The 18763-nt window shown below is 50.0% G+C and overlaps 1 protein-coding gene across 1 annotated transcript in view; it reads left to right on the top strand.

Moving 5' to 3' along the window:
* Window positions 1-18489, top strand: part of DPP4 (dipeptidyl peptidase 4) — a 128878-nt gene extending 110389 nt beyond the window's left edge. Inside the window, exons 25-26 of the mRNA XM_068247061.1 lie at window positions 6557-6630; window positions 17573-18489. Of these exons, the coding sequence (XP_068103162.1) occupies window positions 6557-6630; window positions 17573-17671 (173 nt within the window). The 3' untranslated portion in view covers window positions 17672-18489. The remainder of the gene's footprint in view (window positions 1-6556; window positions 6631-17572) is intronic.
* The last annotated feature ends 274 nt before the right edge of the window (window positions 18490-18763 follow it).

Below are 18763 nucleotides of genomic sequence, written 5' to 3'. Positions count from 1 at the left end.
ACCCGCCACTTTATAGCATTGTGCTCTGTGTCGCTGCTGGGAATAGTGGTACACCGCTCAGCCACACTATATAGCATTCTGTTTACTGTTCTGTGTCTGCTGGGAATAGTAGTACACCGCTCGCTCAGCCACACTATATAGCATTCTGTTTACTGCCACTCTGTGTACCTCGCTCAGCCACACTATATAGCATTCTGTTTACTGCCACTCTGTGTCTGCTGGGAATAGTAGTACACCGCTCACCCGCCACTGTATAGCATTGTGCTCTGTGTCGCTGTTGGGAATAGTGGTACACCGCTCACCCGCCACTGTATAGCATTGTGCTCTGTGTCGCTGCTGGGAATAGTGGTACACTGCTCAGCCACACTATATAGCATTCTGTTTACTGTTCTGTGTCTGCTGGGAATAGTAGTACACCGCTCGCTCAGCCACACTAGATAGCATTCTGTTTACTGCCACTCTGTGTACCTCGCTCAGCCACACTATATAGCATTCTGTTTACTGCCACTCTGTGTCTGCTGGGAATAGTAGTACACCGCTCACCCGCCACTGTATAGCATTGTGCTCTGTGTCGCTGCTGGGAATAGTGGTAAACCGCTCACCCGCCACTGTATAGCATTGTGCTCTGTGTCGCTGCTGGGAATAGTGGTACACCGCTCAGCCACACTATATAGCATTCTGTTTACTGTTCTGTGTCTGCTGGGAATAGTAGTACACCGCTCGCTCAGCCACACTAGATAGCATTCTGTTTACTGCCACTCTGTGTACCTCGCTCAGCCACACTATATAGCATTCTGTTTACTGCCACTCTGTGTCTGCTGGGAATAGTAGTACACCGCTCACCCGCCACTGTATAGCATTGTGCTCTGTGTCGCTGCTGGGAATAGTGGTACACCGCTCACCCACCACTGTATAGCATTTCTGTACTGCCACTGTACTGCTGCCAGTCAGCGTGTACTTTAAGGATAAGTGAAATGAGGAAGAAATCCGGTGAAAGAGGGAGGGGCAAGGGAAGAGGTGTTTCCCCTGACTGTTCACGTACAGGCCACAGGGGAGCACCCAAAAAAACCCACTCAATACCGCCCATGTTGTCCAGGACAACAACCCTCACAAATCCAAAAGAACAGGACCAGATAATTACTTGGATGACCTCTCAAGCGTCCAGCAGTGGTTTAAGCAGCACCAGCACATCACGCACGAGGTCCGAGTCCTCAGCCAGTTACAAGGAGCCAGTGGGCACAAAGCTGACACAACCGGCAGCGACACCACGCACACAACTGGCAGATAACCAGTCCGATGAATTACCTCAGGACACAATGGGGTATTCGCAGGAGCTATTCCCAGCCCAACAAACTTCCACCTTTCAAAGGTCAATGGAGGAACAGCCAGAAATGTTGTGCCCGGATTCACAACCATTAACTGTGGGAAATGCACCGCGCACTGAAATACAAGGTGAGTCCGAGGAGGACTCGGAAACCCAAATCCTAGAGCAAGTTGGGCAGGAGGGGTTGCAATTGCAGGAGGTCGGCCGATGAGATCTGGAAGACGACGTTGGAGTGAGCTGCGCAGAGGTTGTTCTGGGGAGCTCTACTCCACGGCGACGGCCCCCCACAATGACATATGACGAGTTTCAGGAGATGGAAGAGGAGGGTATGGACGATGTGGACAGAGACCCAGATTTTGTTTGTGAACGAGAATATCGCCGTCGTAGCAGCAGCACAGATGAGTCTGTTGAAGAACCCACTGCTGCACGAGTTCGCCTTGTGCCACAAGGTAGGCGGCGCGCAATTTCAGGCACCACAAGCGTGGAAGTTCAAGTGAGAGGCAAAAGAGGCGCAAACAGAAATCGCCAGCAAGGCAGGTGCTCCAAAGTCTGGGCTTTCTTTGAAGACTGCACTGAGGATGGTACTATGGCGAGTTGCAAGGTGTGCAGGACCCGCCTGAGCAGGGGGAAAAGTATTAACAACCTCTCCACCACCAGCATGAGCCGCCACATGCTATCCAAACATACCACTCTGTGGGCAAACGCGGCAGGACAGGGTACCAGCAACACTGCCTCCCTTGGGGTCACCAGACTCACCACCAGACCCGCCTCAGCAGCAGCAGTAGCCCAGCCATTGCGTGGTTCACAACATTCACAAACATCAGACGCTGACACTGTCACTTTCCGGAGTAGTGCTCTTGAGGTCTCCTAGTGTTCATCAAACACAACAACCAACAGCCCTTCAGTGTGCAGCCCTACGATTCAGTTGTCTGTCTCAGGGATGTTTGATCGCAAGAGGAAATTGCCAGCAAATGACCCCCGGGCAGTGGCAGTAACAGCCAGCATAGCCAAGCTTCTGGCCTGCGAAATGCTGCCATATCGAGTGGTGGAGACAAACAGCTTCAAGGGCATGATGTCAGTGGCCATCACACGTTACGTGGTTCCCAGCCGCTACCACTTTGCGCGCTCTGCAGTGCCTGAGTTGCATGAGCACGTGGTCAGCAAAATAATCCGAAGCTTGAAGAATGCCGTTGCCTGCAAGATTCACCTCACCACTGACACCTGGACGAGTGCGTTCGGCCAGGGTCGATAAATCTCCCTTACCGCGCACTGGATGAACCTTGTAGAGCCTGGCAGCGATTCCTCACCTGCTACGGCGCGGGTGTTGCCCACGCCGCAAACAGCTGCACCGCCGTCCCTCCCACTGGATAACAACAGCAGCACCTACCTCTCTGACACCTTCTCCTCCAACGCATCTCAAAGCTGTACCTCATCCGGAAATGCTAACCCAGCAGCAGTAGGATCGTGGAAGCAGTGCAGCACAGCTGTTGGCATGCGTCAGCAAGCGTTGCTGAAGCTGATCTGCCTTGGGGATAAGCAGCACACAGGGGAGGAAATTTGGAGGGGAATAAAGGAACAGACGGATTTGTGGCTGGCACCGCTGGACCTGAAACCGGGCATGGTTGTGTGTGATAATGGGAGTAATCTCATTCGCGCTTTAGGGTTGGCTAAGCTGACACACATCCCTTGCCTGGCGCACGTGATGAACCTAGTAGTTCAGCGGTTCCTGAGGACATACCCAGGCGTGGCCGATCTTCTGTTGAAGGTGCGACGAGTGGCCAAACATTGCAGAAATTCCAGTACTGCTTCGGGGGCACTCTCCAAGATGCAGGAGCGCGTCAATCTCCCCCACCATAGCTTGCTGTGTGATGTCCCTACGCTCTGGAATTCTACGCTGCACATGCTAGCCCGCTTTTGCAAGCAGAAGAGTGCAGTGGTCCAGTACATGACGGCGCAGTACCGAGGCGCATCCGGACAGCTGCCAAGCTTCTGTGGATCAGATTGGGCCAACATGTTGGACCTCTGCCAAGTCCTCCAAAATTTTGAGCAATCCACGTTGCTTGTGAGCAGTGACAACTCTTCAGTCAGCATTACCATACCACTGCTGTGTTTACTGAAGAGGTCAATGTTGAAAATCAAGGAAACAGCTGTCATGATGCAACTGGGGGAATCTGAAGGAGAAAACTATCAGCGTGATGGTACCAACATCAGGCCATCCGCATCAGGAAACGCTGGCCCCAGCAGCTATGACGAAGAAGAGGGGGAGGAACAGCTGGAGTTGGAGCAGGAATTTCCTGCCACCACTGACGAGGGCCAGAGCGGTGCACGCTGGACTTCCACAATTCAGCGCGAATGGTCAGCAGAAGCAGACCAGGAAGAAGGTGACGACTATGATGCATCACAACAACTATCACAACGCTCACAAGAGGATGATGAGGATTCTGGCAGGACTCTGGCACACATGGCTCAATTCATGCTAGACTGCATTGAACGCGACCCACGCATTGTGTGCATTCTGGACAACACCAATTACTGGGTTTATACCCTTCTGGATCCACGGTACAAACACAATGTTCCAAAACTGCTTGAAGAAAGAGTCAGACAGGTCAAAATGGAAGAATACCAGCAGGCCCTTGTGGAGACTTTAGAGAGGAGATTGACATCCTCCCCCTCCTCTAGCCAGTTGTACGCCGACAGACTAACTTCCGCAAACCCAGGACGACCAGGAGGGCAGCAAACACAAGCCGCAGCTAGTGCCCAAAAGGGAATGGTATCGGCAGTGTCCTTGGAGTGGGAAAATTTTATGACACCCATGCAGCAGCAGCCCACAGAACAGCAAGCGTGCAGATCCACCTCAAACACCGATCGCCTGGAGAAGATGGTCAAGGACTACATGTCAGATGGCGTAGCTGTGTTGAACAATCCATCTGCACCCTTCAACTATTGGGTATCGAAGCTAGACACCTGGCACGAACTGGCAATGTACGCAATAGAGGTGCTGGCTTGCCCGGCAGCCAGCGTTATGTCGGAACGCTGTTTCAGTGCTGCCGGAGGCATCGTCACAGATCGGCGTATCCGCCTCTCCACAGAAAATGCAGACCATCTGACTCAAATTAAAATGAATCAATCCTGGATTGGAAACGACTACGCAACACTCCTGGACCCCAACCAAGTAACATGAACAATGACCATCTGTGATGGGTTAGTGTTTCCGGTCCCTGTTTATTGAACCTCTCATCTTTATTACATTTATGACTGCATGGCGGCAAAAAGCATTGCTATATCCGCACGCTGTTTGTCCTCATGCAAGGCCTGGGATGTTGTCTCAAAAAGCGTGGCCTTCTCCTCCTGCGGCTCCTCCTGTTCCCTCACGTGTGCTGCTGCTGGGTTAGCGTTTCCGGTCCCTGTTTATTGAACCTCTCATCTTTATTACATTTACGACTGCATGGCGGCAAAAAGCATTGCTATCCGCATGCTTCTTGTCCTCATGCAAGGCCTGGGTTGTGTCTCAAAGCGTGGCCTTCTCCTCCTGCGCCGCCCTCCTCCTGTTCCATCACGTGTGCTGCTGCTGGGTTAGCGTTACGGTTACCGGTCCCTTTTCCTGGAACCTCTTCTCTGTATTACATTTATGACTGCATGGCGACAAAAAGCATGTTACCTGTGCAAAGAAACATGACATTTTCCGCATTTAAAAGACAGTTTTTCCTTTGAAACTTTACAATCAATTTTCTCAAAAACTATAAGCTCTTTTTCAAATATTTTTTTCCCTCTTGTACCCACTCCCAAGGTGCACATACCCTGAAAATTTGGGGTATGTAGCATGTAAGGAAGCTTTACAAAGCACGAAAGTTAGGGTCCCCATTGACTTCCATTATGTTCGGAGTTTGGCGCGAACACCCGAACATCGCGGCGATGTTCGGCGAACGTTCACGAACCCGAACATCTAGGTGTTTGCCCAACACTACTGGGAGGTAAGTCCACCACTACTTCCCATTTTAAGCTGTTTTTGGCTTCTTTTACACTGCAAATCACAATTACGATATCCGATTCAGATTTGTGATTTCGATTTGGGGTTTTCACTAAATGCTAGCAACCCAACAAAAAAAAAACGTAATATTGTAGAAGTTACCATAAATACAAATGACAATTCTGTGCAGGGATCAGGGCCGGCCCGCTCATGAGGCGGGGTGAAACTTTTGCCTCAGGCGGCAAATTTCTAGGGGCGGCATCCGCCCGTCGGAGGGTGCGGGGAGCCGGCCGCCCAGCTGGAGGGGTAGCGGGCAGGACGGGGGTATTGGGCCTAGCGGCGGGGAGGGGGGTCGGACCCCCCCCTCCCTCGCCTGGGTCCCCGTCCTCCGCTCCCCTCCAGCCTTAAATACATCCGAACTAGCGCAACTCGTAAGAGGCAGTGGGCGGGGAGGACTCGCCTCTTCCTCGCTCGATCCAGCGTGCGCTCCACTGACGTCACTTCCTGCACGCCGCCCACTGTATTGTAAATGGACGGCGCTGCAGGAAGGGACGTCAGTGGAGCGCACGCTGGATCGAGCGAGGAAGAGGTGAGTCCTCCCCGCCCACTGCCTCTTACGAGTTGCGCTAGTTCGGATGTACTTAAGGCTGGAGGGGAGCGGAGGACGGGGACCCAGGCGAGGGAGGGGGGGGGACCCCCCCGCTAGGCCCAATACCCCCGCCCTGCCCGCTACCCCTCCAGCTCGGCGGTGCCCCCCCCCCCCACGGGGGGGGGGGGGGGCGCCTTTTGCAATACATTTCTTAAAATTTGCCTCAGGCGGCAAAAAGTCTAGGGCCGGCCCTGGCAGGGATGACAATCATTGTTGTGGATCTCCTCCTTCCGTTGTCTCCAGTCAGCCAGTAGAGCTACAAACTGAAGTCAGGTTACATTGTTGTCATCCAAATCATTACTCCGTGTATCTGCCCAAACCCAGTGCTTAGCCAATCCTTCATTTTGTAACGGTGCACCTCTGACAGGGCTAATAGTAGCTGCTGGTGGCATTCACTGAAGTGCAGTTCTCTGCTTTATAGGGAGTTGGCGTAAGTTCTCTCATGAAGCAAGTTGAAACATTTGCATCAGGCGCAGAGATTACAGGGGTGGCTTGTTTGTACAGTCTGTTTCCACAGTAGAAGGAAGGGAGGAGGGGATTAGGAATGTCTTAGTTTTGCTTAAAGAGGAGCTCAGAGTCCGATCTTTTAACATCTTGATTTTGATTTGCTTTCCAGATAATGTGCACTTCCAGCAAGCCGCTCATATTTCCAAAGCACTGGTTGACGCCGGGGTGGACTTTGAAACAATGGTAAATTTTTATTCCTAGTTTTTTGTGTCCAGTGATGGTCAGACGTGAGATTTGAGTTGTAAATATCTGTTACACTTTTAGGGCCTATTCACGCTAAACAATGTATGCATGAACATGATCTAGTGCATGCGTTTCCGATGCATGTCTTGCACATCGCAGTGTGTAATAGTGTGCGTTAAAATGTTCACGTCCACGTTACACGGGAACGCACAGCTGTACTGCTAACAGTAACATGAAAATCTATGGGCTTTCATGTTATCTTGCGGATTGTACACTGTGTCATAACTGACAGCAACACTTAGGCCTAGTGCACACCAGAGCGGTTCTGCTGCGGTTTGCGATCCGCTTGCGAGTGTGGATCCGCTAGGGTAATGTATTTCAATGGGCTGGTGCACACCAGAGCGGGAGGCGTTTTGCAGAAATGCATACTCCCGGGCTGCTGCAGATTTTGGATTGCGGATGCGTTTCTGCCTCAATGTTAAGTATAGGAAAAACGCAAACCGCTCTGAAAAACGGCACTTCAGAGTGGTTTGCCAGGCGTTTTTTGTTACAGTAGCTGTTCAGTAACAGCTTTACTGTAACAATACATGAAATCTACTACACCAAAAACGCTTCACAAAACCGCAAAATGCTAGCTGAAACGCTACAGAAAAAGAAGAAAAAGCGTTTCAAAATCTGCTAGCATTTTGTGGATCTGCTAGCGGTTTTTGGTGTGCACCAGGCCATATAGTATGAATAAGGCCATACCAGAAAGTGTGTGGTGACACCTACATACAACAACATGGAGAGATGAAAAAGTAACGGTTGAGTTCAGGGACGGATTTACCATAAGGCACTGTAGGCACGTGCCTACAGTCGCCTGATGATGTAAAGGCGGCTCACTCCCCTCCCAGAGTGCCTCACTAACTGTGAAGCGTCTCGTGTGGAGTGTAAATGAGAGGTTACTCACCCAGCTCTTGGCATTCCACTGATGATGGCTCACATAAGTCAGGGGAAACTCTAGCTACGTAATACTGAGGTTCTTCTAGCTACCTGATACTTGGGGGCACCTCTAGCTACTTAATATTGAGGGTACTTCTGGCTATCTAATGCTAATGGACACCTGTAGCTACCTATGCTGGGCAAGTGATGTAAGGGAGAAGTGACAGCTGGGACAGCCAGCACACTTGCGGTGCAGTTTGGCAGGGGTTGGTAGGTTTATGGAGGGCAAAATCTAGGGGGCCAGGACAACTGTGCCTATAGGCTCCTGTGATGTAAATCCGGGCCTGGATGAGGTGAGTGATGTCTTACTAGAGTTCATGACAATAGCACAGTCAAATCTGCATTTTCTCTTGGCAATGCTGTCTTCGGCAGTGCATGTACAAAAAAAAAAAAAAATAAAAAAAAAAATATGCACGCACGCACACACACACACACACACACACACACACACACACACACACACACACACACACACGTGAAGTGTTCCGTATCGATCATATGGAGTCCCCCAGTGGTGAACCTATTTGCCTCATCTCAGAATGGCAGATCAGTGATATAAATTTCTCTCTGTCCCCATCCTCTCCTCCAAGGAGATTGGATGTACTGGAAGTCCCCTGGTCAAGGGAGTTCTGTATGACTTTCCCCTCTTCAATCTGATTCGCGAGTTCAGCGGAGATTCATTTTTAAATTTTATTTTTTTTTAGATTCTAAGGGTTTTAGAACTTTGGTAGTGGAAGGTGGGGAGGGCACATATTTAACTAAAAAAAATAAGCTTGAAAAGAGGCTTTAAAGCAGGGTGCCCACACTTTTTCGGCTAGCGAGCTACTTTAAAATTCGCCGAGGCCAGGAGATCTACCAACATTTAAAATACTGAACTGTGCATTAAAAATGCTGGTATATTACTATACAAGTCTTTAACATTATAAATGCTATGCTTCGCATTGGAAATGTTGGTAGATATCTTGCACTCTGCTATCAGAATTGCACCACTGACACTGACACACACACACATACACACATACACACATATATATACAGTATAATATATGGACATTGCTGGGCCTTACCTAATCTGATGACTTGCACTGGATGGAATCTGCCAGGGAAGCATAGTCCGGACAGTCGCTGCTGGTTGCCAGTCGTAGAGAATCTTTCCCCACAGTCAGATGAACCCCCCCCCCTCCCCACCCCACCATATTTGGCAGCATATGGCACAGAAACTCGCTTGCTTAACCCTCGCTTAACCCCCCCCCCCCCCCATATTTCTCCCCCATCTCCCACTGCACATTGCTTCTAATGATGAATAAATCCCCTTGCCCTGCAAGTACCACTAACAATAGGCCAAAGAGTCGGCCCCGCAGTAAAGTAATCCACCCGACCTGACCGGTGACCCGACCCACCCCACCACCATAATTTAAGATTGCCCATCTCGGCAGCAAAGCCTCCGTTCTCCACTTCTCATGACAAGATGGAGGAGCGGTGGTTGCTGGTTAGTCTCGTGACCTCCAAAAGCCAGCGGGACCTGGGGGAGGCGTGGCCACAACTCTGCACCATCATAGAGGAGGGAGAGGAGACTCTCACAATTGGCTCCTTTCCCCCTCAGCCACGCCCCTCTCCTCAGTCAGCTGCGCGCTAGGTAGCATAGCCTGACAGCCGCGACGCCTATATTTAACAAGAGTGGCAGCTATATTTAACAAGACGCGACCAAATAGGCGGTCACGATCTACCGGTAGATTGCGATCGGCCTATTGTGCACCCCTGCTTTAAAGGATAAAAAGTCCTGCAAAAATGGTGCCCTTTGTAGTGCAGAGTAGGGCAGAAGGGGAGTAGTGCAGGGCTGGAGGCGCCCCAAAAATAGGTAATGTAATGAAACTAAAATATGGTATGGAGGGTGTCTTTATCACTCAAGATGGAAGAACCAAAACCACAGGGTTAATGCAAAAACATTAAATAATTTATTCAGCACGATTAAAAGGACGAGTTTCACGGGTCTCAGCCCGCTTCTTCAGGGCAATACAAGTGCCTTTAAAATATGGTCACAAGCATGAACGCCAGAAATCCTTATCCCCATGTCAGACTCAGTTTTCCGTTTCAAAGTCCTGGATTCCCCAGTTCACTCCTTGCCAGGATATGGAATATGGAAATCTCCACTGACCCAAAAGCTGTAATTACATTAATCCAATGAGGGTCTAGCTGCTGGTTCATTAATATTTTTTCGTGGACTTCTGCTTACTCAGAGACCCAAATGCAGAGTGACTGTGCATTTAGGTCTCTGACGAAGTGGGAGTCCACAAAACTGCTGAAAGGCCACAGATTTTTACCCCCACTGTCTGGTAGCATTTGTCCTTTTTGTACACTTTTTTTTTTTTTTTTTTTTTTTTTCCGGATCAATAAAGCCTGGATTTTATTGAGCACCTGGTATCCCACAATATTGTTTTTTAGGTATTTTCCTCAACAGTGAGTACTGGTGAACTGTGTACTGTCGGGCCGAACGGTTCCATGCGAACTTCAGTGGTTCGCGTTCGCGTCCCGCAGGCGAACCTTTGCGGAAGTTCGGTTCGCCCCATAATGCACATGGAGGGTCAACTTTGACCCTCTACATCACAGTCAGCAGGCCCAGTGTAGCCAATTAGGCTACACTAGCCCCTGGAGCCCCACCCCCCTTATATAAGGCAGGCAGCGGCGGCCATTACGGCCACTCGTGTGCCTGCATTAGTCAGAGTAGGGCGAGCTGCTGCAGACTGTCTCTCAGGGAAAGATTAGTTAGGCTTAGCTTGTTCCTGTCTGGCTGCATACCTGTTCTGTGAACCCACCACTGCATACCTGTGCTGTGAACCCACCACTGCATACCTGTGCTGTGAACCCACCACTGCATACCTGTTCTGTTCAGTGGACCCGCCACTGTATACCTGTTCATTGAACCCACCACTGCATACCTGTGCTGTGAACCCACCACTGCATACCTGTGCTGTGAACCCACCACTGCATACCTGTGCTGTGAACCCACCACTGCATACCTGTTCTGTTCAGTGGACCCGCCACTGCATACCTGTTCTGTTTAGTGAACCGCCACTGTATACCTGTTCTGTTTAGTGAACCCGCCACTGCATACCTGTTCTGTTCAGTGAACCCACCGCATCAGTGCGCATACCTGTGCAGTTAAGTGAACCCGCCACTGCATACCTGTTCTGTTCAGTGAACCGCCACTGTATACCTGTTCTGTTTAGTGAACCCGCCACTGCATACCTGTTCTGTTCAGTGGACCCGCCACTGCATACCTGTTCTGTTCAGTGAACCCACCGCATCAGTGCGCATACCTGTGCAGTTAAGTGAACCCGCCACTGCATACCTGTTCTGTTCAGTGGACCCGCCACTGCATACCTGTTCTGTTTAGTGAACCGCCACTGTATACCTGTTCTGTTTAGTGAACCCGCCACTGCATACCTGTTCTGTTAAGTGGACCCGCCACTGCATACCTGTTCTGTTTAGTGAACCCGCCACTGCATACCTGTTCTGTTCAGTGCACCCGCCACTGTATACCTGTTCTGTTTAGTGAACCCGCCACTGCATACCTGTTCTGTTCAGTGGACCCACCGCATCAGTGCGCATACCTGTGCAGTTAAGTGAACCCGCCACTGCATACCTGTTCTGTTCAGTGGACCCGCCACTGCTTACCTGTTCTGTTTAGTGAACCGCCACTGTATACCTGTTCTGTTTAGTGAACCCGCCACTGCATACCTGTTCTGTTCAGTGAACCCACCGCATCAGTGCGCATACCTGTGCAGTTAAGTGAACCCGCCACTGCATACCTGTTCTGTTCAGTGGACCCGCCACTGCATACCTGTTCTGTTTAGTGAACCGCCACTGTATACCTGTTCTGTTTAGTGAACCCGCCACTGCATACCTGTTCTGTTCAGTGAACCCACCGCATCAGTGCGCATACCTGTGCAGTTAAGTGAACCCGCCACTGCATACCTGTTCTGTTCAGTGAACCCACCGCATCAGTGCGCATACCTGTGCAGTTAAGTGAACCCGCCACTGCATACCTGTTCTGTTCAGTGGACCCGCCACTGCATACCTGTTCTGTTTAGTGAACCGCCACTGTATACCTGTTCTGTTTAGTGAACCCGCCACTGCATACCTGTTCTGTTCAGTGGACCCGCCACTGCATACCTGTTCTGTGAACCCGCCACTGTATACCTGTTCTGTTCAGTGAACCCACCGCATCAGTGCGCATACCTGTGCAGTTAAGTGAACCCACCTACCTACGTGAGTGCACGCAGTGTGATATACCACTCCGTGCATACCCGATATGGACAAAACAGGTAGAGGAAGAGGTAGTGGCAGAGCCAGAGGAAGGCCACCCGGCAGGTCTGCGCGAGGTCGTGTAAATGTAATTTCGTGTGGACCTGGCCCACAGTACAGTGCTCGGAAGAAGGCACGTCCCATCACCTCCCAAGATTGTCAGGACGTGGTTGAGTATTTAGCGACACAGAACACCTCATCTTGCTCAGCCACCAGTGCTACTACTAGCACCACTTCCGCTGCATTTGACACTTCGCAAGAATTATTTAGTGGTGAAATCACTGATGCACAGCCATTGTTGTTACAGCCAGATGAATTTTCACCAGCTCATATGTCTGAGTTACGCGGCAACATTATGGATGTAACGTGTAAGGAGGATGAAGGACCTACTGATGTTGGTGCATGTTTGGATTTGTCTGAGGCAAGCGAAGCTGGGCAGGATGATTACGATGATGACGATGATAGGGATCCTCTGTATGTACCCAATAGAGGAGATGAAGAGGGGGACAGTTCAGAGGGGGAGTCAGAGAGTAGGAGGAGGAGAGAAGTTGCTGAAAGAAGCTGGGGCAGCTCTTCGTCAGAAACAGCTGGTGGCAGTGTCCGGCACCATGTATTGCCACCTATGTACAGCCAGCCAACTTGCCCTTCAGCATCAGCTGCTGAGGTCCCCATAGTGCCCACATCCCAGGGTGGCTCAGCGGTGTGGAAATTTTTTAATGTGTGTGCCTCAGATCGGACCAAAGCCATCTGCTCGCTCTGCCAACAAAAATTGAGCCGTGGAAAGGCCAACACTCACGTAGGGACAAGTGCCTTACGAAGGCACCTGGAGAAAAGGCACAAACAGCAATGGGATGGCCACCTGAGCAAAAGCAGCAGCAGCAGCACACAAAAGCAAAGCCACCCTCCTTCTCCTCTTCCTCCTCCATCAGGTGCATTATCTGCTTCTGCCGCTTTCTCCCTTCCACCTTCACAGGCACCCTCCTCCACTCCGCCTCTGCCCTTGAGCGGTTCCTGCTCCTCTGCCCACAGCAGCAGTCAGGTGTCCGTGAAGGAAATGTTTGAGCGGAAGAAGCCAATTTCGGCCAGTCACCCCCTTGCCCGCCGTCTGACAGCTGGCGTGGCGGAACTGTTAGCTCGGCAGCTGTTACCATACCGGCTGGTGGACTCTGAGGCCTTCCGTAAATTTGTGGCCATCGGAACACCGCAGTGGAAGATGCCAGGCCGCACTTATTTTTCGAGAAAGGCCATACCCCAACTGCACTGTGAAGTTGAGAGGCAAGTGGTGTCATCTCTTGCGAAGAGCGTTGGGTCAAGGGTACACCTGACCACGGATGCCTGGTCTGCCAAGCACGGGCAGGGCCGCTACATTACCTACACAGCCCATTGGGTGAACCTGGTGGTGAACGATGGCAAGCAGGGCGCAGCGGACCAAATTGTGACACCTCCACGGCTTGCAGGCAGGCCTCCTGCCACCTCCTCTCCTCCTGCTACATGCTCTTCGCTGTCCTCCTCCTCCTTGGCTGAGTGGCAGTTCTCCTCTCCAGCTACACAGCCCCAGCTCCGCAGGGCCTATGCTGCATGCCAGGTACGACGGTGTCACGCCATCTTAGACATGGCTTGTCTCAAAGCGGAGAGTCACACTGGAGCAGCTCTCCTGGCTGCTCTTAAGAAACAGGTGGATGAGTGGCTGACCCCGCACCACCTGGAGATAGGCAACGTGGTGTGCGACAACGGCAGCAATCTGCTTGCCGCTTTGCATATGGGGAAGCTGACACACATACCCTGCATGGCACATGTCATGAATCTAGTGGTTCAAAGATTTGTGGCAAAGTACCCTGGCTTAGCGAATGTCCTGAAGCAGGCCAGGAAGTTCTGTGGGCATTTGAGGCGGTCTTACACAGCCATGGCACGCTTTGTGGAAATTCAGCGCAAAAACAACATGCCGGTGAGACGCCTCATTTGCGATAGCCCGACTCGCTGGAACTCGACCCTGCTCATGTTCTCCCGCCTGCTAGAACAGAAGAAAGCCGTGACCCACTACCTCTACAACTGGAGTAGAATGAAACAGTCTGGGAAGATGGGGATGTTCTGGCCCGACAACTGGACACTGATGGAGAATGCATGCAGGCTCATGCGGCCGTTTGAGGAGGTGACCAACCTGGTGAGCCGCAGTGAGGGCACCATCAGCGACTTAATTCCCTACGCTTACTTCTTGGAGCGTGCTGTGCGTAGAGTGGCGGATGAAGCTGCGAATGAGCGTGACCAGGAACCGTTACGGCAGGAACAGGCATGGGACCAATTTTCATCAGACCCAGCTGTTTCCTCAACACCTGCGGCAGCACAGAGGGGGGAGGAGGAGGAAGAAGAGAAGTCGTGTGCAGAAGACGAATCAGACTCAGAGGATGATGAGCAAGGTGTTTCTTTGGGGGAGGAGGAGGAGGGGACAGCGGCAGGAGAACAACCTCAGCAGGCATCGCAAGGGGCTTGTGCTGCTCAACCTTCCCGTGGTATTGTTCGCGGCTGGGGGGAGGAGGTTGACTTACCTGACGTCACTGAGGAAGAGCAAGAGGAGATGGAGGGTACTGGATCCGACTTTGTGCAGATGTCGTCTTTTATGCTGTCCTGCCTGTTGAGGGACCCCCGTATAAAAAACCTCAAGGGGAATGAGCTGTACTGGGTGGCCACACTACTAGACCCTCGGTACAGGCACAAAGTGGCGGACCTGTTACCAACTCACCGGAAGGTGGAAAGGATGCAGCACATGCAGAACCAGCTGTCAACTATGCTTTACAATGCCTTTAAGGGTGATGTGACGGCACAACGCCAGCAAGGTACCACTGCCACTAATCCTCCTCCCGTGTCCACGCAGTCAAAGACAGGACGCTCCAGCGATCTCATGGTGATGTCGGACATGCGGACGTTCTTTAGTCCAACGCCTTGCCGTAGCCCTTCCGGATCCACCCTCCACCAACGCCTGGAACGGCAGGTAGCCGACTACCTGGCCTTAAGTGTGGATGTAGACACTGCTGTGAACAGCGATGAGGAACCCTTGAACTACTGGGTGCGCAGGCTTGACCTGTGGCCAGAGCTGTCCCAATTTGCCATCCAACTTCTCTCCTGCCCTGCCGCAAGCGTCCTCTCAGAAAGGACCTTCAGCGCAGCTGGAGGCATTGTCACAGAGAAGAGAAGTCGCCTAAGTCACAAAAGTGTTAAGTACCTCACCTTTATCAAAATGAATGAGGCATGGATCCCGGAGGGCTGCTGCCCGCCCCAAGACTAAGTCAGTCCCCGCACATACAGCATCTCTGCCTGCACGCCGTGTGACTGGCTGCCTGGCCTGCCCCAAGAAGACTAAGTCGCTCCCAGTCCCTCCACACAGCATGTCTGCCTGCAGGCCGCTTGACTACCTTCTCCGCCACCACCAACAGGGTCCGGGTCTCCAGGCGGATTGCTGAATTTTTTAGGCCGCTGCTAGCAGCGGCCGCTGTAATAATTTTTCTGGTGCGTGTACATGACTGCCTAATTTTTCTGGCTGCACTGCGGGCAGCTGCAACAACAAAAGAAAAGGCATGTACATGCGCCCATTCCCCTTCGTGATCATTACCTTGCCGTGGTGAAGGGGCTTGCGTATCACAATGGAGCAATGACCGGCGCCTAGATGAGTGTCTCGGGGGGCACACCCACGATAATAAGGTCGTTGCCTCATTGTGGTCAGACCAAATTTGATCAGCTGGACAGTCACTGTTCTGTCATTCAGCTACATCAGCCAGGTGACCATATGGGCTGTAAAGCCACCAAAACCTGCACTCTCGCCATGGTGCGCACCAGTAAAGCACGGCCGTCACTACACAAACAGCTGTTTGCGGTGCGTTACACGATGAGTTTGGTGTGTCAGTGTGAAGCAGTACCTTAATTACACTACCTGATTGATGTATACACATGCAAGATGTTTGAAAGCACTTTAGGCCTGTCATTTAGCATTCAATGTGATTTCTGCCCTTAAAACGCTGCTTTGCGTCAAATCCAGATTTTTCCCGGGGACTTTTGGCATGTATCCCACTCCGCCATCCCCCCCTCCAGGTGTTAGACCCCTTGAAACATCTTTTCCATCACTTTTGTGGCCAGCATAATTTTTTTTTTTTTTCAAAGTTCGCATCCCCATTGAAGTCTATTGCGGTTCGCGAACTTTAACGCGAACCGAACCTTTCGCGAAAGTTCGCGAACCCGGTTCGCGAACCGAAAATCGGAGGTTCGGCCCAACTCGTCTGTCGCTTGACATATCTAGAGCCTAGTGGCTGGATAGTGTAATGGTTAAGGGCTCTGCCTCTGACACAGGAGACCTGGGTTCAAATCTTGGCTCTGCCTGTTCAGTAAGCCAGCACCTATTTCAGTAAGGAGTTTCTTGGGCAAGTCTCCTTAACACTGCTGCTGCCTACTGAGTGCGCTCTAGTGGCTGCCTCGCAAGCGCTTTGAGTCCGACAGGGGAAAGGCGCTATACAAATACTGCCATTATTAGAGCCAGCAGCTTGTATCTGCTTGTGAGGTCATTGCTGGGTTATGCTAAAATGTTGTCCTCTGGATTTAGCTCTTGGTGCTTCAAGGCTTGTTCAAAGGCAGCAGGCGTTATATATTACTTTTTTTTTTTTCATAGCGTACTGTTTAAAGGACATCCAAGGTGAAAATGGAGATTGTATCGATCATCCTCCTCCTAAAAATGACTTTTTTATTTTATTTTAATTTTTTTAGATATGGCACTGCTTTATTTTATATTTAAATCTGGTTATAAAGTTTATCCTGTTTCATTGTCTCTTCTCAATGGCACCTTCATTTAAGTATGCCAGAGCTGAAATCTATGAATTATTTACTTTTTTTTATCTCTTCTCTGCTCTTTGAAACCATTTACTGACAGGAAAGTGTTTTATGGCAGTAATTACTTATCAGTGAGGGTTATGCTATAGTCTGACCCAGTCCGACCCAGACAAACTGTCACTTGCATACCTGATGTTTAACTTTTTCAGAAAGAAAAAAGGGAACACAGCATAGTTATTTGTGCGTTTGGCACTGTACATACACATGTCTATCTTATCATGTCATGTCACCTCGGGTGTCCTTCATGGGCATAGGAGACCAGGGTTTGAAACCTTCAAATGTTGGCTAAAGCCTGTACCTATTCGGTAAGGGGTTTAAGGCCTCTTTCAGACGGGCAGTAGACCGGTGGTCAATTCGGCGCCTATCAGCTGCTCTCCAGCACAAGCCGGGCACTGGTTAGTGCTCGGTACCGGTGCTGGCCAGGTGGCCTCCCCATAGAGTCGCATCTGAGCTTGGCCACAGGTGTGCTCAGACGCAAGATGTTGACATTCCCTGCCGGCGGGTCACCACCACGCACCAACGCTTGACACGTGTGGTGTTATAACCACTGCTATTTCTCTGCATTTAAATTGCACTCGAATGGTGCTCATGGACAGCAGCCAGGAGGCTGAACTTGCCCGACAAGTGTGCAGTTCAGCCCCCCTTGTGAAAGAGACCTAACACTGCAAGGTAACTGGAGGAGCACACCCTTAAAAGGCTGCAGCTTTCAAGCACGTCAAGTCTGATAGGAGAAAAGCACTATACAAATGTCAGGTTTATTATTAATTTTCTTGTTCTCTCTTTTCAGTGGTACACAGATAAAGACCATGGAATCAGTGGCCTGGCGAACCGTCACATTTACACCCACATGAGCCATTACCTGAAGCAATGTTTCAATCTACAGTAATTTAAGACTATATGGGGCTCAATACCCAAGGTCACAGTGTCGATAGCTGGAGAACATAAATAATTTAACAAGCTTGGATAAGATTTTTTTTGTATGTACTTACCAATGAGGTGACAATTTTTTTTTCTGGATCATATCAGGTTAAAGCAGGAATTGACAAGATTAGTGAATTTGTGTTCACCCTATTGTCTCATGCATACGCCAGCAGCAAGAAAGTATCTTTAATTAAACCAGGACAGCCTACATATATTTATTGTTAAAAAAAATGGGCACCACTGCCCTCACACAACTGCTAAGTGCTGATATGACCCAGGCGTGAGTTGTATACACTTGCCACCTAATAGACCATTTGGTCTAAAAATGTAAATCCAGGTTTGTTAGATACTTACGTTCTTTGTAACTGAACCCCTGTGTACCGGTATGTTCCATGGTTGACCGTAGCACTGTGATGACCAAACTGCAGCCATTTTGAATCCTTGGAAAAGCAGCAACACCACAATGGAGGTAACTTGTGAATCTTCAGTATGAACTAATCAAGCACTCGAGGAATGTGGACGTACTTCCAGGCCCCGCCTGAAAATGAGGATGATATAAACTCGAGAGATCCCATAAACTGATTAAATTGCTAATTAGGGGTGTAAACTATTTATGTATTAATAATGAAATCTGGACCTGTATTAGCAATTGACCAAATTAAGAAGCCGTTGTCTGGTCTAGAGGGAAGGACTCATAGACTGGAGAATTGATTCACTTGGATGTGTTCTGGATGTTTATGAATTTTTAATTTGCTTTGTAATTAAAAATTATTGTACACAAAATGGAAAGCAATTAATTTCTTAATTAACATTAAAACATGTCATAGATGTACTAATAATGATGTGTGTAAAGAGAGAGGGGGAAAAAAAAAACAATTCTGGCTACAAGGCCTTGTCTCTGCTACAAAAATACAGAATCCACCGGAAACGCGCAACTGTTTACAATGTGTCTTTGGGATCTTCAAATGAATTAAAAAAAAAAAAACAAACATAAAAAAAAAAAACACAGCATGCGGTGCATTTGCAATAAGCTGGGAAGGTCGGAAATGTCCATTTC

Source organism: Hyperolius riggenbachi, chromosome 7 (genome assembly GCF_040937935.1).
Source record: "Hyperolius riggenbachi isolate aHypRig1 chromosome 7, aHypRig1.pri, whole genome shotgun sequence".
NCBI classification, from domain to species: domain Eukaryota; kingdom Metazoa; phylum Chordata; class Amphibia; order Anura; family Hyperoliidae; genus Hyperolius; species Hyperolius riggenbachi.
Note: the sequence above shows the minus strand (reverse complement) of the source record. Positions and strands in the feature narration are given on the sequence as shown.